The sequence below is a fragment of the Sardina pilchardus genome, chromosome 11 (genome assembly GCF_963854185.1).
Source record: "Sardina pilchardus chromosome 11, fSarPil1.1, whole genome shotgun sequence".
Lineage (NCBI taxonomy): Eukaryota > Metazoa > Chordata > Actinopteri > Clupeiformes > Clupeidae > Sardina > Sardina pilchardus.
The window spans coordinates 23,145,435-23,161,599 of record NC_085004.1 but is presented as its reverse complement, the minus strand read 5'-3'; the positions used below and the strand labels follow the sequence as shown (position 1 = coordinate 23,161,599).

General features: G+C 46.7%; 1 protein-coding gene across 1 annotated transcript in view; it reads left to right on the top strand.

Moving 5' to 3' along the window:
- hipk3b (homeodomain interacting protein kinase 3b) overlaps positions 1 to 10,923 on the top strand; it is a gene marked incomplete at its 5' end in the record, with an annotated part of 38,298 nt that extends 27,375 nt beyond the window's left edge. Inside the window, 11 exons of the mRNA XM_062548732.1 lie at positions 102 to 286; positions 1,050 to 1,209; positions 3,145 to 3,262; positions 3,680 to 3,801; positions 4,086 to 4,228; positions 4,488 to 4,655; positions 5,160 to 5,546; positions 6,210 to 6,356; positions 6,749 to 6,990; positions 8,803 to 8,966; positions 9,550 to 10,923. Of these exons, the coding sequence (XP_062404716.1) occupies positions 102 to 286; positions 1,050 to 1,209; positions 3,145 to 3,262; positions 3,680 to 3,801; positions 4,086 to 4,228; positions 4,488 to 4,655; positions 5,160 to 5,546; positions 6,210 to 6,356; positions 6,749 to 6,990; positions 8,803 to 8,966; positions 9,550 to 10,047 (2,334 nt within the window). The remainder of the gene's footprint in view (positions 1 to 101; positions 287 to 1,049; positions 1,210 to 3,144; positions 3,263 to 3,679; positions 3,802 to 4,085; positions 4,229 to 4,487; positions 4,656 to 5,159; positions 5,547 to 6,209; positions 6,357 to 6,748; positions 6,991 to 8,802; positions 8,967 to 9,549) is intronic.
- Between the last annotated feature and the right edge of the window lie 5,242 nt (positions 10,924 to 16,165).

Here is a 16,165-nt window from a genome sequence, read left to right as displayed (position 1 = left end):
AGCATACAACAACTGTGTCAAAGTGCCCCTGAGCTATTCTCAGAACTGGGCGCAGTGCTGACGTCTTCTCGCCTGATTTACCTTGTTGAACTGCCCTGCAGGTGAATTTGGTGATGAATCTGGAAGGCAGTGACTTGTTGGCCGAGAAAGTGGACCGTGGAGAGTTTGTGAGCTTGCTGAAGAAGATGTTGTTGATTGATGCGGAGAAGAGGGCAGCCCCGAGTGAGGCGCTCAACCACCCCTTTGTCACAATGCAACACCTGTTGGATTTCCCCCACAGCAACCAGTGAGCAGCCACACACGCACACACACACACACACACACACACACACACACACACACACCTCTCATGACTGTTTTACAGCTGTTTTACTCAGATTTATCCCCCTTAACACACCTGAACCCCATTTATCTTCCTGTTCAATGGCAGCCGAGCTGTGAAGTTCAAAGCCAAAGTCACCCCTGAGCCAGTGTTCTAATGTCCTAACAGACGTCAGCACACTCAAATGATCAGTGTTTTGTTTTCATTCGATAAAGCGACTCTGAAAGTCTGATTTCTCCCGGCTGTTTCTAGTTGAAAGCATTAGTAGGCGTATAGGCTCCTGAAGAGCTTTCATTAGCTGAATCAGATGAGCTGTAATTGGCCTGTGCTTTGTGGAGGTGTAGGTTTTTCAGAACGGTTTGGCATCCCAGATTTAAACTTCACTCTCGGTGATGTGCATTTAATTATGTGGCTCTGTTGATGCTGGAAATAGATGAACCTTGAATCCAATGCCGTGTGAATCTAACCTCCCTTTTCTGTTTTGTATTCTCCTCTTCTCTCGTTCCCTTACCTCTCCTCTCCTCTCCTCTCCTCTACTGGTCTTGTCTCTTTCACTCTGTCTCTCTCTGTCTCTCTCTCTCTCTCTCCCCCTCTATTTCTCCCTCTTCTCTCCTCTCCTCTCCTCTACTGGTCTTGTCTCTCTCACCCTGTCTCTCTCTCTCTCTCTCTCTCGTTCTCTCTCTCCCTCTTCTCTCCTCTCCTCTCCTCTCCTCTCTCCTCTCCACAGTGTGAAGTCCTGTTTCCACATCATGGACGTTTGCCTGTCACGCCCCGGCACGCACGACACAGCCAACCGCAATAAGGCCCCCTACATCCGCCCAGTGACCACCACCGCGGGGCCCGGCCTCACCGTGCCGTTCAGCAAAATGGCTGGCGTTCACACACAAGTAAATGTCACCGAACCCTCTCATTAACTTTTTAATGCACGGCAGCAACGTCAGCTTAAATGTAAACACTTTCCGATTGGATTAGCAGCACTTGGGTGTTCATTGCCTCCCGAAACCAACGCACCGTCGAGTTTTTTTTTTTCCTCTTTTTTTTATGGCGAGGATTTTATGGCATAGCTGATGGGCTTACCATCAGCCGTTTCTCTGTTACGACCTATCCACCCACTCGTCATTACAGCCTGTAAAATGACAACATTGAATAATGTCATGGGGGGTGGTTGTGTGTGTGTGTGTGCGTGTGTGTGTGTGTGTGCGTGTGTGTGTGTGTGTGCGTGTGTGTGTGCGTGTGTGTGTGCATGTGTGCGTGCGTGTGTGTGCGTGTGTGTGTGTGTGTGCGTGTGTGTGTGTGCATGTGTGTGTGTGGGGGGTGTTGCACTCTGATGTTGTTGTCTCAGGCGCCCTCGACGAGAGCTGTTACGTCAAACATGGCAACACGGGCGAATTCCAAACCCAGACGAGAAATATTTGCCTCCTGAGTTCACCTGGGGGCGTTTTTCGGGGTGTCTTGGCGGCGGCTTATGAGGTCGAGCACTCAGAAGCGACGCTCCTTCTTCCAGGAAGCAGCAGGCAGCAACGAACCAGATGGGCGCTGATGTCAATCAGTCAGTCCCCCCCCCCGCACGCTGGCGTCTCCGGTGACGCCAGCTTGTTTACCTTGCCACCATTGTTCTCGAAGGCCCTGGCTAATGTGTCACCTTACTGCGTTGCCACGACGCTCCGTTGCCATGGCAGAGCGTTGACGTCATGGCAACGCCGAGAGCGTGCGTTTGGTTGCCAGGGGGGAGAGAAGAGGATGGTGCAGGATTGTAGTCATTTTGTTTTGGCGTCGCCGTTCTGACTCCTGGTAGCTGTTACGAAATTGACCTGCTAGAATATTTGGTTTTGCTCAAGAAGGTCCTTTTCTGATGAAATAATCAAATAGAGGAACATGAAGGAACACTTTGTGTCACATGTGTAGCCCCCCCGTGCGTCAGAGCCGACAGCACAAATCACATTTTCATCGGCGGAATAGGTAAACCCAGATTAGGACCGATACACAGTGTCATGGGGGGGAGGGGGCAGAGAAAAGCACTTGGTCTGCTCATGGTTACTCCATGGGGGGGAGGGGGGGGGAGCGAAACAATCCTGCTGGGTGTAATCAATGTTAATGGAGTACGACCTTTAGTTCCTGATCTAGAACTAGCGTTCACACAGCGCTCTGATCACGTTTGAGCTGCCATGGCATTATGGCCATAATTCAATAACCCTGATTAAGCAGTTACACAGAAGCGAGTGAACTTTGAGCCAAAGGCTTGTTTTTCAGATGGGAATGGACTCTCGCAGTAAGCTCTAACAGTGCCACCTACAGGCCATTGTGCAGCACTGCTGTCAGATGGATGACTGATTTGAGTCGGTACACATTCTCCTATCTTGGTTCCTTTTACTATACAATTCATTTAGGTTAAAATGCGACTTTACCACTCCTAAATTGCATTTTATCTCTTGCATTACTCCAAGTGAGAAATATAGAGTAGTATTGCGCAACTGCTGGTATTTACAGAGTGGAACATTATGTACAGTTCAGCACTGATGTAAACAAATGACCTGACAAGCAGTATTAGTTCTAGCTCTGATCATGTGTGCACTGCATTCTCTTTCATCCGCTCTCTTGTTATAATGTCTGTCAGTATGTGTACTTATGGAGGTATTGAAACAGTTCACATATTTTTGCACTGATGTTTGTATATAACACTGTTTCAACAGTAGTGTTGCAATGTTACATGGTGATGTAATGATTTGCATGGTTGCAAAATCAGCTAATTTTAGCGCATCCGCCCATCACCCGTTCAGCACGTTTCACAGTCTTACTCCTTTTGATTGGCTTGTGTTTTTCAGGCTTTACCCCCATCAGCCCCCATGCATCCTGGGATACCTCTGCAGACAGGAAATCCGCAGTTTGGCTGCACCGACTCGTTCCAGCAGGCGCTCATCCTATGTCCTCCAACTATCCAAGGTACATTCCGTTGCCCTCGCTGGAATGCTTTGGGGACTTTCATAAGCGGTTGCCTGGCTCCCACCCATGAAAGAACCCTAGAATTATCAAGCAGTTACTCTCTTCTGGAGCATTTTTCACGTCTCGTGTCTCTGTGGTGTTTTAATGCGGTTGCACGGCACCAGCTGAATGTCTGCACAGATAAGTCAAGGAATAAAGGAAAGTCTTATTCTCAGAAAGTATGTTTTAGATGTGCCGTTTGTGGTCTCTTTTTTTTTTGTTGTTGTAAAAGGAAGCTTTGTCCATTGGTATGTCAGACAGCTAGCCTTGCCTTGTGCTTATCTCAACCAAATGGGTAAACACAAGAAATGACTCTGTGGCATGCAACTGTTTTCAGCCTTGCGTAATCCGTCGTGACTGCGTTTTTTTGTGCCATAGGAATCCCCACCAACCCCAGCAAGCCGGCGGGCTACTCGGTCCGCATGGAAACGGCCGTTCCGCTGGTCACCCAGGCCCCTGCCATTCAGCCCATACAGATCCGACCGGGAGTCATCACTCAGGTGAGCGGTCAGGAGACAAGGTCAAGGTCCATTGGCCAGAACTCTTGTGTTTTGTCCACCCCTCTGCCCTAAAGCCAGTGGAAGTCAAGCATTAGACGCTGGCATAATGCCTCCTCTCCTGTGCCAGCTTCTGTTAAAATGGCACCTTTACTCTCGCCGGTACCCTTGCTTGTGCCCTTGCAGAGATGTGTGATGTTGCTGCAGCAGAAGCAGCAGGAGCGCTGTGCTTCTCCCTGCCCCTGTATGGTTGAATGAAAACGCCTCCCTCTCTGCTTCCCCCGCAGGCCTGGTCCAATCGCGCCCAACAAATCCTGGTCCCCGCCTGGCAGCAGGTGACGCCGGTAGCGCCGCCGCCACCCACAACGCTAGCCTCGGACACTGTGGCGGGTCCACAGAGACTGGCAGACTGGGGGTTAGTGTTCAACTTGTAAGACCCGGCACCTCGTGATGGGGTTGTCTCCAAATGCCTTCAGTTCATTGCTTCCTGTCTCAGTCTGTGTGGATGTTTGTTTGTTCATGTGTGTCTGTTTGCGTGATTATCTATGTATTTGGTGACAATGCAGTGTCCACATCAATACCATGCTGTTTCCATGCCTTTTTGGAATTGGCTATTTCCACCGTCTGCACACCTTCCCATGACTTCATCCACCCTCTTTTTTTTTGTGTTTTGTTTCTTGTCTTCGCAGGAAAGTTCGTCCCCATGGCAACCATTACAGCTCCATGCTGCCCCACCCCCAGCCACTCCTAACCAACCAAATGACCATGTCAGCCCACCAGCCCATCAGCATAGGCATTGCCCATGTGGTGTGGCCACAGCCCGCTGCTAACAAACGCAACAAGCCCTGTGTCAACAGGTTCGGTTTCCTCGCCCAGCACAGTCGCACTAGCTCCACGGCCAGCTCCGACAACAACACACACACACACAGAGAATCACACTCACACACACTCATACACACTCACACACACACACACACACACTCAAACACACACAAGGTTTCTGTTAGCCAAGTGATTGCGAAGTACACACTGCAAGTGCCAGTACACTGACGTGTTGAGTAAGGAGTGCAAGGAGAGTGAAGATTAGAAACAGATTGAGGAACACATTTTCCAGCGTGTTTCTGGCTATTCTTAGATGTTGAAATATTATAATCTGGCTTTTGGTGTCGTAGTTTTGATAGATGGGACAGGTCTGCTGAGTCAGGTGGAGTTATGATGACTTAAACACCTGTGGTTTGTGTGTGTGTGTGTGTGTGTAACGTGCGTGTGTGTATGTGTGTGGGTGTGTGTAAATGTGTGTGTAAATGTGTGTGTGTGTGTGTGTATACTGATGGCTGCCTGTGCGTCTGTTCTCATGTCAGGAGCAACAACTTCACCCACAGCACAAACATCCAAAGCTCAGCGTGCCAGAGCCCAAAGATGGCCACCACCACCACCACCACCAAGAGCGCGGAGTCCGAGGAGAGCAAAGAGCGGCGGCGCTACGCCGAGGCCGAGCGCAGGGAGTGCCCGGCCGACCAGACGGACGTCCGGCGACAGGAAGAGAACGCGGCGGCGGAGGAGCAGGAACAGCAGGAGCGCAACTGCTGCAAGGTGGAGGAGGAGGAAGAGGAGGAGCTGGTGGTGGCGAAGAAACAGCAGCGGCAGTCGATGGTCATCACCGACTCGCCCAGCCCGGCGGTCAGCGTCATCAGCATCAGCTCCGACACGGACGAGGAGGACCAGACGCAGAGGCACTCGATGGGAGAGTAAGTCGGGGCGCGCAGGCTGAACGCTAATGTCATAAACAAGCACGAACCAACAGCAAAGCGATGAGTTTGTTGACGTGCTGGGTCGTGCGTGAAAATAGTTAGGCCTAATAGAATGTACAGCCGACATTTTTCATGGTGCTTTTGAAAAAGAAGGCATCTGGCAAATGAGTGGTTTACCTGATGTTTGCAGTAGAGTTTTGGCAGGCTTGCTTCATAGGGACACTGAGAGCAGTTAAAGCCTGTATATGTTCTCATGTTTTTAAACTCCTTGGATATTTAAGTCATGAGCAGCTAATCTTATTTAATACTTGCCTAAGCAGTTGTTCGCCCTCGCCTGCGTTTCAGTGGCACTGCTATGAGTTAACCGCATTCACACTCTACTGACATAGTTTACGGGATTATGAATGAGATTCTTTATGCCTGCTGGTCAGGCTCAGTGCAAGAAGAGCAGTTTCTGCACAATAAGCACTGTGCATTCTGTTATTGGCATTATTTCCTGCAACCCTGAGATGCTGAGTCTGACCTGTTTTTTGCTTTCTGTGTCTGTGTCTGTGTGTCTGTGTCTGTGTGTCTGTGTGTCTGTGTGTCTGTGTGTCTGTGTGTCTGTGTGTCTGTGTGTCTGTGTGTCTGTGTGTCTGTGTGTGTGTGTGTGTGTCTCAGGTGTAAGGGCAGCCCTGAGTGTGAGGCGTGCCAGAGCACGCTGACCATGGAGCGTGTGTGTTCCCTCAGCAGCCCCGACTCCACCCTCAGCACCAGCTCCTCCGCCTCAGTGCAGTCCAGCGGCTCGCCCTGCAAACGACCCAACAGGTACCACTCCGCTCTCCGCCCTCCTCTCACACTCTCCTCTACCACTCACACACACACACAGAGACACACACAGAGACACACACAGAGACACACACAGACACACAGACACACAGACACACAGACACACAGACACACAGACACACAGACACACAGACACGCATCCTATTAATCATCCAAGTGTAAATGAATAATCAAACACATATTATTGCAAGGTCACTCATGGCTCATCTTTTGATGATATTGCTCTGATGGGCAACCATGTGAAATGACATTCCATTGTAGTGACCTCCCAGTGCATGAGTCTGTGTCTAATTCACAAGCGTGTAATTATGAACGCATTGCGTGGTGAATGGTGTCTTCAGCTCATCCGTGTTGTCTGCTCCTCTCCGCAGCATGTCCGAAGACGAGCAGGAGAGCGGCTGCGACACGGTGGACGGCTCGCCGGCGTCCGACTCCTCCGGGCGGAACGACAGCCCCTTCCTGGGGCGCCGCTACATCGCCGACAACAACCAGAACCGCAAGCCCTGCGTCACCACGGAGATGGAGCGCAACAAGCCGCCGGTGCGCACCATGGTGGTGCCGCCCATGAGGATGCAAAACAACAACTTTGTCAGGGAGCAGAGCAACCACACAGGTGAGCCCAGCCCCCCACACACACTCTGGGACCACAGAGGGGAGCAGCGCATACTCTGTGTACTGTCTTCAACTGTAGAGTCATAGATAGATAGATAGATAGGTAGATAGATAGATAGATAGATACTGTATTTTATGGATCCCCAAGGGGAAATTCAAGAGTCAAGATGCATAGAATAGGCCCACAAGTATTTTGTAGTTAACAAACATGTACACAAGACAGGTATGACGACGGGTAGATGCATGTATTCTGAACGATGACGCTATTTAGACACGTGTATTTTGTGTAGAGTTGGCAATGGTTGATCTTAATGCATTATTGTGGCAACTTTATTTTATGTGCCATGGAGTTTTCCACTGGTTATCGCCAAATGTGTGTTATGAATCTGTCTGGCCCCAGTCCACGTTTTATGTGCTAGTTCATTGATCCTCTAGTCGGTCACAGTCGACCCTTGAGTGTGCAGGTGTCTGGATAGCTCAGAAAGACTGTTTGCTAATCTCTGATCCCTGATCGCTGATCCCTCTGCAAACTGTTGAGTAGAGGCCTGGAACACAGCTAATTCCTTCCTGGTCACAGGGCTAATTGGCAGACTGTTACCAGGTCAAAGACGCAATCACACACACCGGTGTTGCTGTCTGCTCCACAGGTGAACTGTCGTGGGATTACGCGGCCTTTATAGGTCACCAAGGCTCCCGCAGGTGATAACGGCTGCCGCGTCACCGGCGGCCCGGCCTGCCCCCCCGGCTGCTCTTGCGTGTCTGGATGCTGTGCTTGTGCTCTGTCCTCTTGTTTACAGTTGGCTATTTTCAATTTCCACTCTGACAAACACTTTGTTCTCCAAATATCTCTTTTTTTAAAGAGGTGTTAAGAGCCACCTGCTCCCCCTCCCCCCCTCCCCTCTGATGTTTGGTCCTGAGCGTGTCGACTCTTGAGCATGTTGTTCTAAAAGGTGCATAGCGGCGTTGGCGACACCTCCGCAGATGTTTTCACAGTTGGCGCACGCATTCATGGGCTCACCACGGCCTCTTGCCTCACAGAGACGGAGCCTCTATGAGCTTGTGGATGTCGTTGTCGTTCTCATAACGTGCAGGTGTCGCGCATGCCTTTATGTAGCCTTTCCGGCAGTTGTGGCCTGTCTCTGTTGGTATCTCTGTCCTATGTAAGTGCTTTGTCCAGCATAGGTCAACTACGGAACATGGTTTGACATTTGACTCCTTGAAACAGATACCTCTTCCCGCTCTTCTCTTGCCACCCCCCCCCCCCCCCCCCGTCTCTCCTCGTTCTCACAGTCAAACACTCCCGTCCGCTGCACTCTTAAAAGGCCACAGTGTACTATTCTAGGCCTGCTCGCGGCGTATTTTTAGACTGCGGCATGACCCACAACTTGAAACACGAACGAGATTAGTTACCAATTGGCTCATAGCCCCCACCCTTTCTCCCTCAGATCTCGATGACACGTCAAGTCTTATTTCTATTCAGCTCCAGGCTTTTTTGCGAGTGCCACTGTCATCACTGGCCCTGTTTTGCATAAACGGTGGCATATTTGTAGTGCAAGAGAGGTCTGACAAGATCAGACAGGATGACGGCTAAAAATGACTCTACTGAGCCGTACTAGCTCGCCTGAAGACCGGACAGCGAGACTTGATCCGATTTCTGACAGTGATGCCTTTTGCCACCCTCCTTGAAGCGGGTTGACATTGGTTAAATAGCGTTTTATGCTGTGGGCCTTTAAGATTTAGGGTTGGTTTTGCTTCATAAATGCTAATGTCTGCCCCCCCCCATTTCTCTCTTCCCTCTGCCCTCCTCTCTCAGTCTTAGAATCTTCATGCCCATCCAAAGGGCGCAATGGGTACGGCCGCCAGGTCCCCCACTCTACGCCCCTCCTCAACCGCTCCCAGAAGATCGCCCCCGCATTCCAGCCACAGCAAGCTCCCCAGCATCATCCGCAGCAGCCGCCGCCCCTCACCTATGGGCAGGTAAGCAAGTCAGCACCACCAGGGCCGTGGTTGAGGCAGGGCATGTATTATCATACAGCACTGTGTGGGCTGTATGATAATGCAACAGAATCAGCCCCCGAGGTCTAACCAAGCGGGGGGGGGGGGGGGGGGGGGGTAGTGTGATGGTTAAGGAGCTGGGCTAGCATGCAGTAGCCCGAAAGCTGTGGGTTCAATTCCTGGCTTCCACTGTGCCCTTGAGCAAGGCACTTAACCCCAAATTGCTCCGTGGACTATGTAATCCCTTGTATTATAGCTGACACATGTAAGTCACTTTGGACACTTTAGTGTCTGCAAAGTTAATGAATGTAAATGTAAAGTGATCAGATCAGCAGTTAAATCAGCCATTAATTAAAATTCAGCTCTGTTTCTATAGAACCATAATGTAACTTCAACACTGATTATGCACGAAGTAAGCTTCTACAGAACATGAGCTGGGTATCCCTGCTTTTAGCACAGATGGACATCACGCGTCAGGCCTCTTGTGTTTTTGTGTAGTGGACTGGTCAGTGGAGGTCTCGATGTTCTTCCGGTTCTAAAGGTTGTGTTCGGTTCCGTCCTCCAGGTGCACTACGGCTCCTCCCACCAGGAGTGGAACGGCAACTACCCCCACCGGCGGCCGCAGGCCTACATCCCGCCCACTGTGCATGGCCACACCTTCACGCTGCAGCACGGCAGCCCCACCCACACCTCGGGCCACCACCCGCCGCCGCCGCCACCGCCTCACCTGGGCGTCCACCCGCACGCCCAGCCGGCCCTGCTCTCGTACCCGCCCTCAGGCCCCCTGGTTACGGCCGCGCCCATGGCCCACCTGCTGGCCTCGCCTGGGGCCACGCGCGGCTCCCACGTCCTGCAGCCGGCCTACAGCATCTCGCACCCGGCCGCCGGGCACATCGTCCACCAGGTGACGGTGGGGCTCAACCCGCGGCTGCTGCCGTCGCCCACGCTCCACCCGCAGGGCCAGTTCAAGCCCCTCTTCCCCCCGCACTCCTACATCGCCTCGCCCGCCTACGCAGGCTTCCCCCTCAGCCCCACCAAGCTCAGCCAGTACCCCTACATCTGAGGCCCCCGCCCGAGGTGGTCTACGGCGGGAGGAGGGCCCCCCCGTGCATCTGCTGCCCTTACGTCTGCCCCCCATCTGTTTCCACCTCCATGTCCACCGGCCCTCTGGGGCTGCCAGGGGCCTTCGTTGAACACACAAACCACCATCTGATTCTCATGCCCAAAGCCATGGCACATCAGAGAAAGCAAGCTATATTTTTGAATCATGTCGACTTTGGTGCAATTGAACTTTGAGCTTTAAAAAGAAGAGAAAAAAAAATGGTTGAAATGAAAAGAAAATGTCTGGACAGGTGCCGGTTACAAAACAAGGAGAAGAGGAGTCGGTTCAGACAAGACAAGAGAAATTCACAGAGAGAAAAATGGACGAATGATTGAATGAAATGAATGAAATAAGAAACACTTTTAATGTGTTTTGCACATTTGATACCCTTTCTCATCGGATCTTCTATGAGTGCTCCTCTAAACAGGTGAAAAATATTGGGCGTGTAGAGAAAAAAAAAAATCACATTTTAGCGCCGCCCATCCCAAACCTATTTTTCTATATTGCCTTCTTCTAACTTGTGCAAGACACATCTACAGTTGTAAAACCACAGAGTTATCTCGTTCAAAATGGCCGACAGATGCACATGTGTCCACAGTTTGGTGTTTCCCGTTTCGAGTATTTGTACCTTTTTCAGTGTCCTTGGTGTTTTCAGTGTCTAGTCACATACCAGATTATAAAAAAGGTTGTTCCCCCACGCTGCATGTGTTCTTGCATGAGCAGAAATGTTAACGGAAAGATGCCTAGACGTTGCTCTTAATGTTTGTGTCACCAGACTTGCTGCATTGTTGATGTGTCCCCACCCATAGTGCCTTAAATATTTCGTAAGTCGTTCATGTTACTACTTATATACAAATATATATATATATATATATATATATATATATATATATATATATATATATATATATACATATATATACATATATATATATAATGTACTGGACTGCAGCACTTGAAATTCAGATCAGTCCATGCATTCAACGTGTGTATATGTATATGTATATACACACTCAGATATATGTATTCATGCATAGATAGGCATGGATGTAATGCATTGCGCATACAGGCAGTGCTTATTTTTGGATTCAGTGTATATTGGAGAGTAGTGAGTTACTTGTTGTTCCTTAATAGGAGAACAGCATGCTTTGCTGTCGCGAATGCTCGCTGTTCAGTTTTAAATGTTCATAATTTGTCTTTTTGTTACCTTCCCTGATCGAAACTAGTGTACAAAGAGCAAGCGTTGAATATAGCTTAATGTTTGATAATCAATTTCTATTTAGTAAAAACTCTTACTACTAACAGTATTTGTACTGTTTAATGAAACTGCAATACAATCTAAATAGTTGTTGATTTTTTTGTTTGTTTTTTCGTGTACGTGTATTTTGATTTTGTTCGATTGGGTTGTTTTTCATTTTCCTAGTTGTCTAGAAGTATGGTGGGCATGGCTTTGACTAGATGAAGACAAAAATGCAAGTAGGTCTTTGGTTCATGGTATGGATTCATCTTAGCCTGAGAAGACCATGCAGTATTTGATATAGACACATATATATCTGAATATATATAAATATATATATTATATAGAGCTAGTCTATTTAGTGCTGAAGCTTGACAAAGGTGTGAGTTATACAGTGTGCAATTTTCTCATTTATGCATGTGTGACGAGACTTTAACTCCCCTCCTCCTCACCCCCTCTTTATTTTACCATTTGTTTCAAAGCTTATTGGTGTCGACTGCTTATTTTATACATTCCGTCAGGGAGAAAAGTATATATATATGCTGTGTGGGTTTTTAATTTTACAGTTTGTTTTGCTAGTTGTGTGTGTAAAGGTTGTGTGTATTTTATTTTTTTTCCCTTTGTCTCTTACTTTCAAAATGAAGTTGCTTGTGCAGCACCAAAGACTGTAATTCATTTCCTGAGCAAGGTAGCTACTCATTTGTTTCGTTTTGTTTCTCTGCGTAGAACTCAAGTATACTGTAGGAATTTTAGTCTTGGGGGTAAATTTTAAAGAAAAAAAAAGTGTCTAAAAAAGCGGCTGAGGTTGTGTTTAGCTTCTCGAGCGAGTAATAAGTCGTATCATTTATCTTGAATGTATCATAGATTAAGCTGCTATATAATGATTGCCACTTCAAATAGCTGTGAAATGAGGTGATTTTTGTTTTTCTCTTTGTTCATACCTAGCATTCTGTTTGTGTAGGTCTCTCTAATTACCTGAAATAGAAGTGTTTTTTTTTCTGATTTTTAATATATATTTTTTGGCTTTCATTGGTTGGAGTGTTATTGTAACTACTGTAATGCTGATAATGGATATTAGTTGCATTTGTTTATGTTTTAGGGTGTGTGTTTGTTTGGAATCAGTATTTTATCCTCATTAACCTTTTTGGGCTCATCACTGCATATAAATGGATGTATCGATGTAACTTAATTTTTGTATGTTTTCATATTGGTGTTTTTTTTTGTTGTTGACATGTAACAGTCATAGCTTGCAGGATTGATTTAACTTTTTACATTATAGTAGTTAAAATTCTACTAACAGACGTTTAGGCTTTGAATGGGGCTCTGCACTGCTCTGAGATGTTTTGGAGTGAATGATACTGGTGAAGGGATTGTGTGTGTGTGTGTGTGTGTGCATGTGTGATTGCTTTCGTTACATCACTCATCACAAAGCACTTGTTAGTAAATGCAGTAGTTGCCGTTGGAATCGGGGGGGTCAGCTAGGCTTGTTGTCTGTTGAGAATATGAGATGTGAATTTGTCTCTCGCGTACCAAACCATGAAATCTTCAGTCTACTTTTCTTTTTCTTTTTTTCTCTTTTTTTAACTGAGATCCAATTTAGTCCAGTTAAAATTGTTAATGTCTCTGTTAATCAACAAACTAGTGTGTCAAGGAGAAAAAACAGGACGAATCAGTTGTGTAATATCAAAAACAGAACTTTTAAGAGCAAACCATGGCAGTTGTTTGTTTTTCCTCGCTGATGTTGAAGTTGGTGTTATTTACTGTTTACGTGCCTTGAGAATCTGTGGTTAAGAGCATTGAAAGAATGTTGCTGCCCTCTTTCTGTCTTTCTCTTTCTATCTATCTCTATCTCTATCTCTATCTCTCTCTCTCTCTCTCTCTCTCTGTCTCTCTCTCTCTCTCTCTCTTTCTCTCTGTCTCTCCCGGTCTCCTCTCTCCAAGAAAGGGTAATGATTTATGTAAGAGGTGGTGTACCAAGATACATTACAGATCAGTTTACCCATGCAAAAATGATACAATACACACATGCACATACAGATGGGGCAAATCGACCAAAAAAAACACAAAATAGACAAAAAAAACTATGTCAGTCATTCCAGGGATCGAAATACACCTTACGGAAGATTTGTTTGTTACTTGTTTGCTTCTGCACGCACCCTAGACTGTTCCGTTGTCCACAGCTTAGGTATAAAGAGAGAAAGAAAGAAAACCCTCAAGTAGACCTCAAGCAAAAAAGGGCACTTGCACTCCTGCTGTTTTAGCGGTGAAACCTGCTCTTTTTCTCCTTTAGCTCTGTGACTCAGTATTACTGTACTGTTGATTTTCTCCTTAGTGCTGGACACGTGGCCTCCCTAGTCTTTTGGCCTTGCAGTCTTTGCACTCTTTTAAGTGTTCTTAGATCTCACTGGGGTCCAGCTTCGCTCCTCCTCACGGGCTCGGAACCCCAGGACTGCGGATGTGTCACACACACGTATTCAGGTGTGCAACACGTACTGCAGTGACCTGCTGTCTCACACGTACCTTTAATGGCACACACACACACACACACACACACACACACACACACACACACACTGTGCATGTCGAAAGTGAGGTTCACCCACGTATATAGTTAAAGTTTGAGCGCCAGCGTTCACACTCTGACTCCTAGGGCTGTATAAAACTATAATAACAGATGGCAGTTGTTGCCTTGACTCTTGTTGACTATGACTAGCTTGCTGAGCTGCTCTGTGCTTTAACAGTAGGTGTTGTAGGTGGAATACACTGTTTGGATGGTTGTGGGTTTGATCAGCTTGACTGTTGAGGAGGGGGCAAAGACCAGTGTTATTTCATTTGACCTGAAAAGCATGGCCTCTGTCCCCCCCCCCCCCCCCCCCCCCCCCCCACTCCCCAATTGCTCCGTCTAAACCATAGCTGTATTTCGATTCCTGTGAAGTGGCAATCACCAGCGACTATTCATGCACAGTTCCCATGTACAATGTTCTGTATATTTAAAAGAAAATTAACAGAACTATTTTCCCCCTTTTTGTATTCTTTTGTTTCACTAATCAGCAGTAAGAATATGAAAATGTATTTGACCTATTCGTTTTTTTTTTTTTTTTTTAACAAGACGTGTTGAAAACAGCCGTTTTTAATTGCCTCTCTGATTGCTTTTAACATGTGATTTGACACCTTTCAAATGGTATTATGCTCTTAGAAAAGTGAATTCAGGGTCTTTATATTAATCTGACATGGCTACTGTTATCCTGATGCCCATACTACTCATTTGAGCGGCTTCTTTTTTTTTATCTACTTCTAACAGTTCTACTGGTTGCTTTAAGATCTCACTGAAGTCTGTAAAAGTTAATTCACGCTGCAAGTTATAGAATCATCATCTTAAGATTACTCATCAGATAGGCTTGATTACTCAACCCAAACTGTTACTGTTTTTAAGGATTCTTAGATTTTATTTCAGTGGCTTTATTATTTTTTTGTTCCCCTTTTTGATTTGCTTTTTTGGTTTTATGCTACACTAGTTTGCCATGTAGCAATTGCACTGTGCAATATTTGACAGAATGAGGACTGGGAAAAAATACCCTCTGTAATGTCTACAGTTTGCGATAGTGTTTCCTCTAGTTCTCAGTCATTTAGATGTGACCAAGCCTTCTCTCCTTTGTCACATTGAGCGGGTTTTCCAGGTGACTTTTTTGGTGAGTGTCAAAATAAAACTTTATGGTGTATTATCGTCAAGATTCACTTTGAATTAAAAAAAAAATCTATTGCTGCATTCTGTCTGAAGTCTGTGTTTCATTATTGTCTGGGACGGGAGTGATCTGCAATCTGGTGTGTTGGTGGTTTCCAGCAGCATTACGTAATACCTTATAACAAAGGGTGAGCACATGGGCTTTGGATGCCGAGTAATACATACTGCCCTCTTGTGGCTAAGGAATTTATGAGCACTCAAAGATACAAAAAACTGGGTTCCTTGACATTAAGTAATGCTTTAGATGCCTACACAGCCTGAAATGTTGTGGATGATTTTATACTATATACCAGTTGTCACAGTTTAGACAGTGTATATATCCTACGCAAATAAACAATAAACTGCATATTTTGGGTATATTCAATGTGCATATGGAAATCATTTAATATATACAGATTAACAAGACAGATGGTTGTTACATGGCAATGGAAGCTTGTATAGTTCAGTCCATATAGTCTATATGTGTATGTTCAGTGCTCATGCACATTTATGTAATGTGACATCTAGTGTCCGGCACAGTAATATAGCCTACAAAATGACAGCCTTTAAGTTTATGCATGCTTATTTCTCATGGAGGCATTAAAGTAGCCTAGCAGGACTGATCAAGCTCCCTAGATCAATCTTTACTTAAAGACAACCCTATTAGGCCTTGTCAGAACATTAAAATGTGGTGCATTCTTTAGTAGTCTACCGGTGTAGTTTCTATTTCTATCCACAAGGGGTCGGATATTAGAGTGAAACAGGCACAACTTTACTCGTTTTTGGCAGGTAAACCGATGCCACTAAATTTGTGTATAATTTTCGGTGGTGACTGCAGAAACAGTTTACCTCGTATGGTACTCAAGTTCTTCAGTCACCAAAGCATAAACGATACTGCATGCATCTCCAGGATACCTTTCCGTCACGCTGCGTCGCAGTGATGGGTGGACTGTGCTGAGCTCTCCACAAAAGCATCCCTTAAATTTGCAGTGCTGCTGCTGCCTCCTTGCAGGCACAGACAAGGCTCTGAAGGACCGCAGCGATCACCACAGGCTCACGAACTGATCAGATGTCTTGTGCACGGTTGCAGCTGCTGCAACGCATCCTTTGGAAACGCAAAT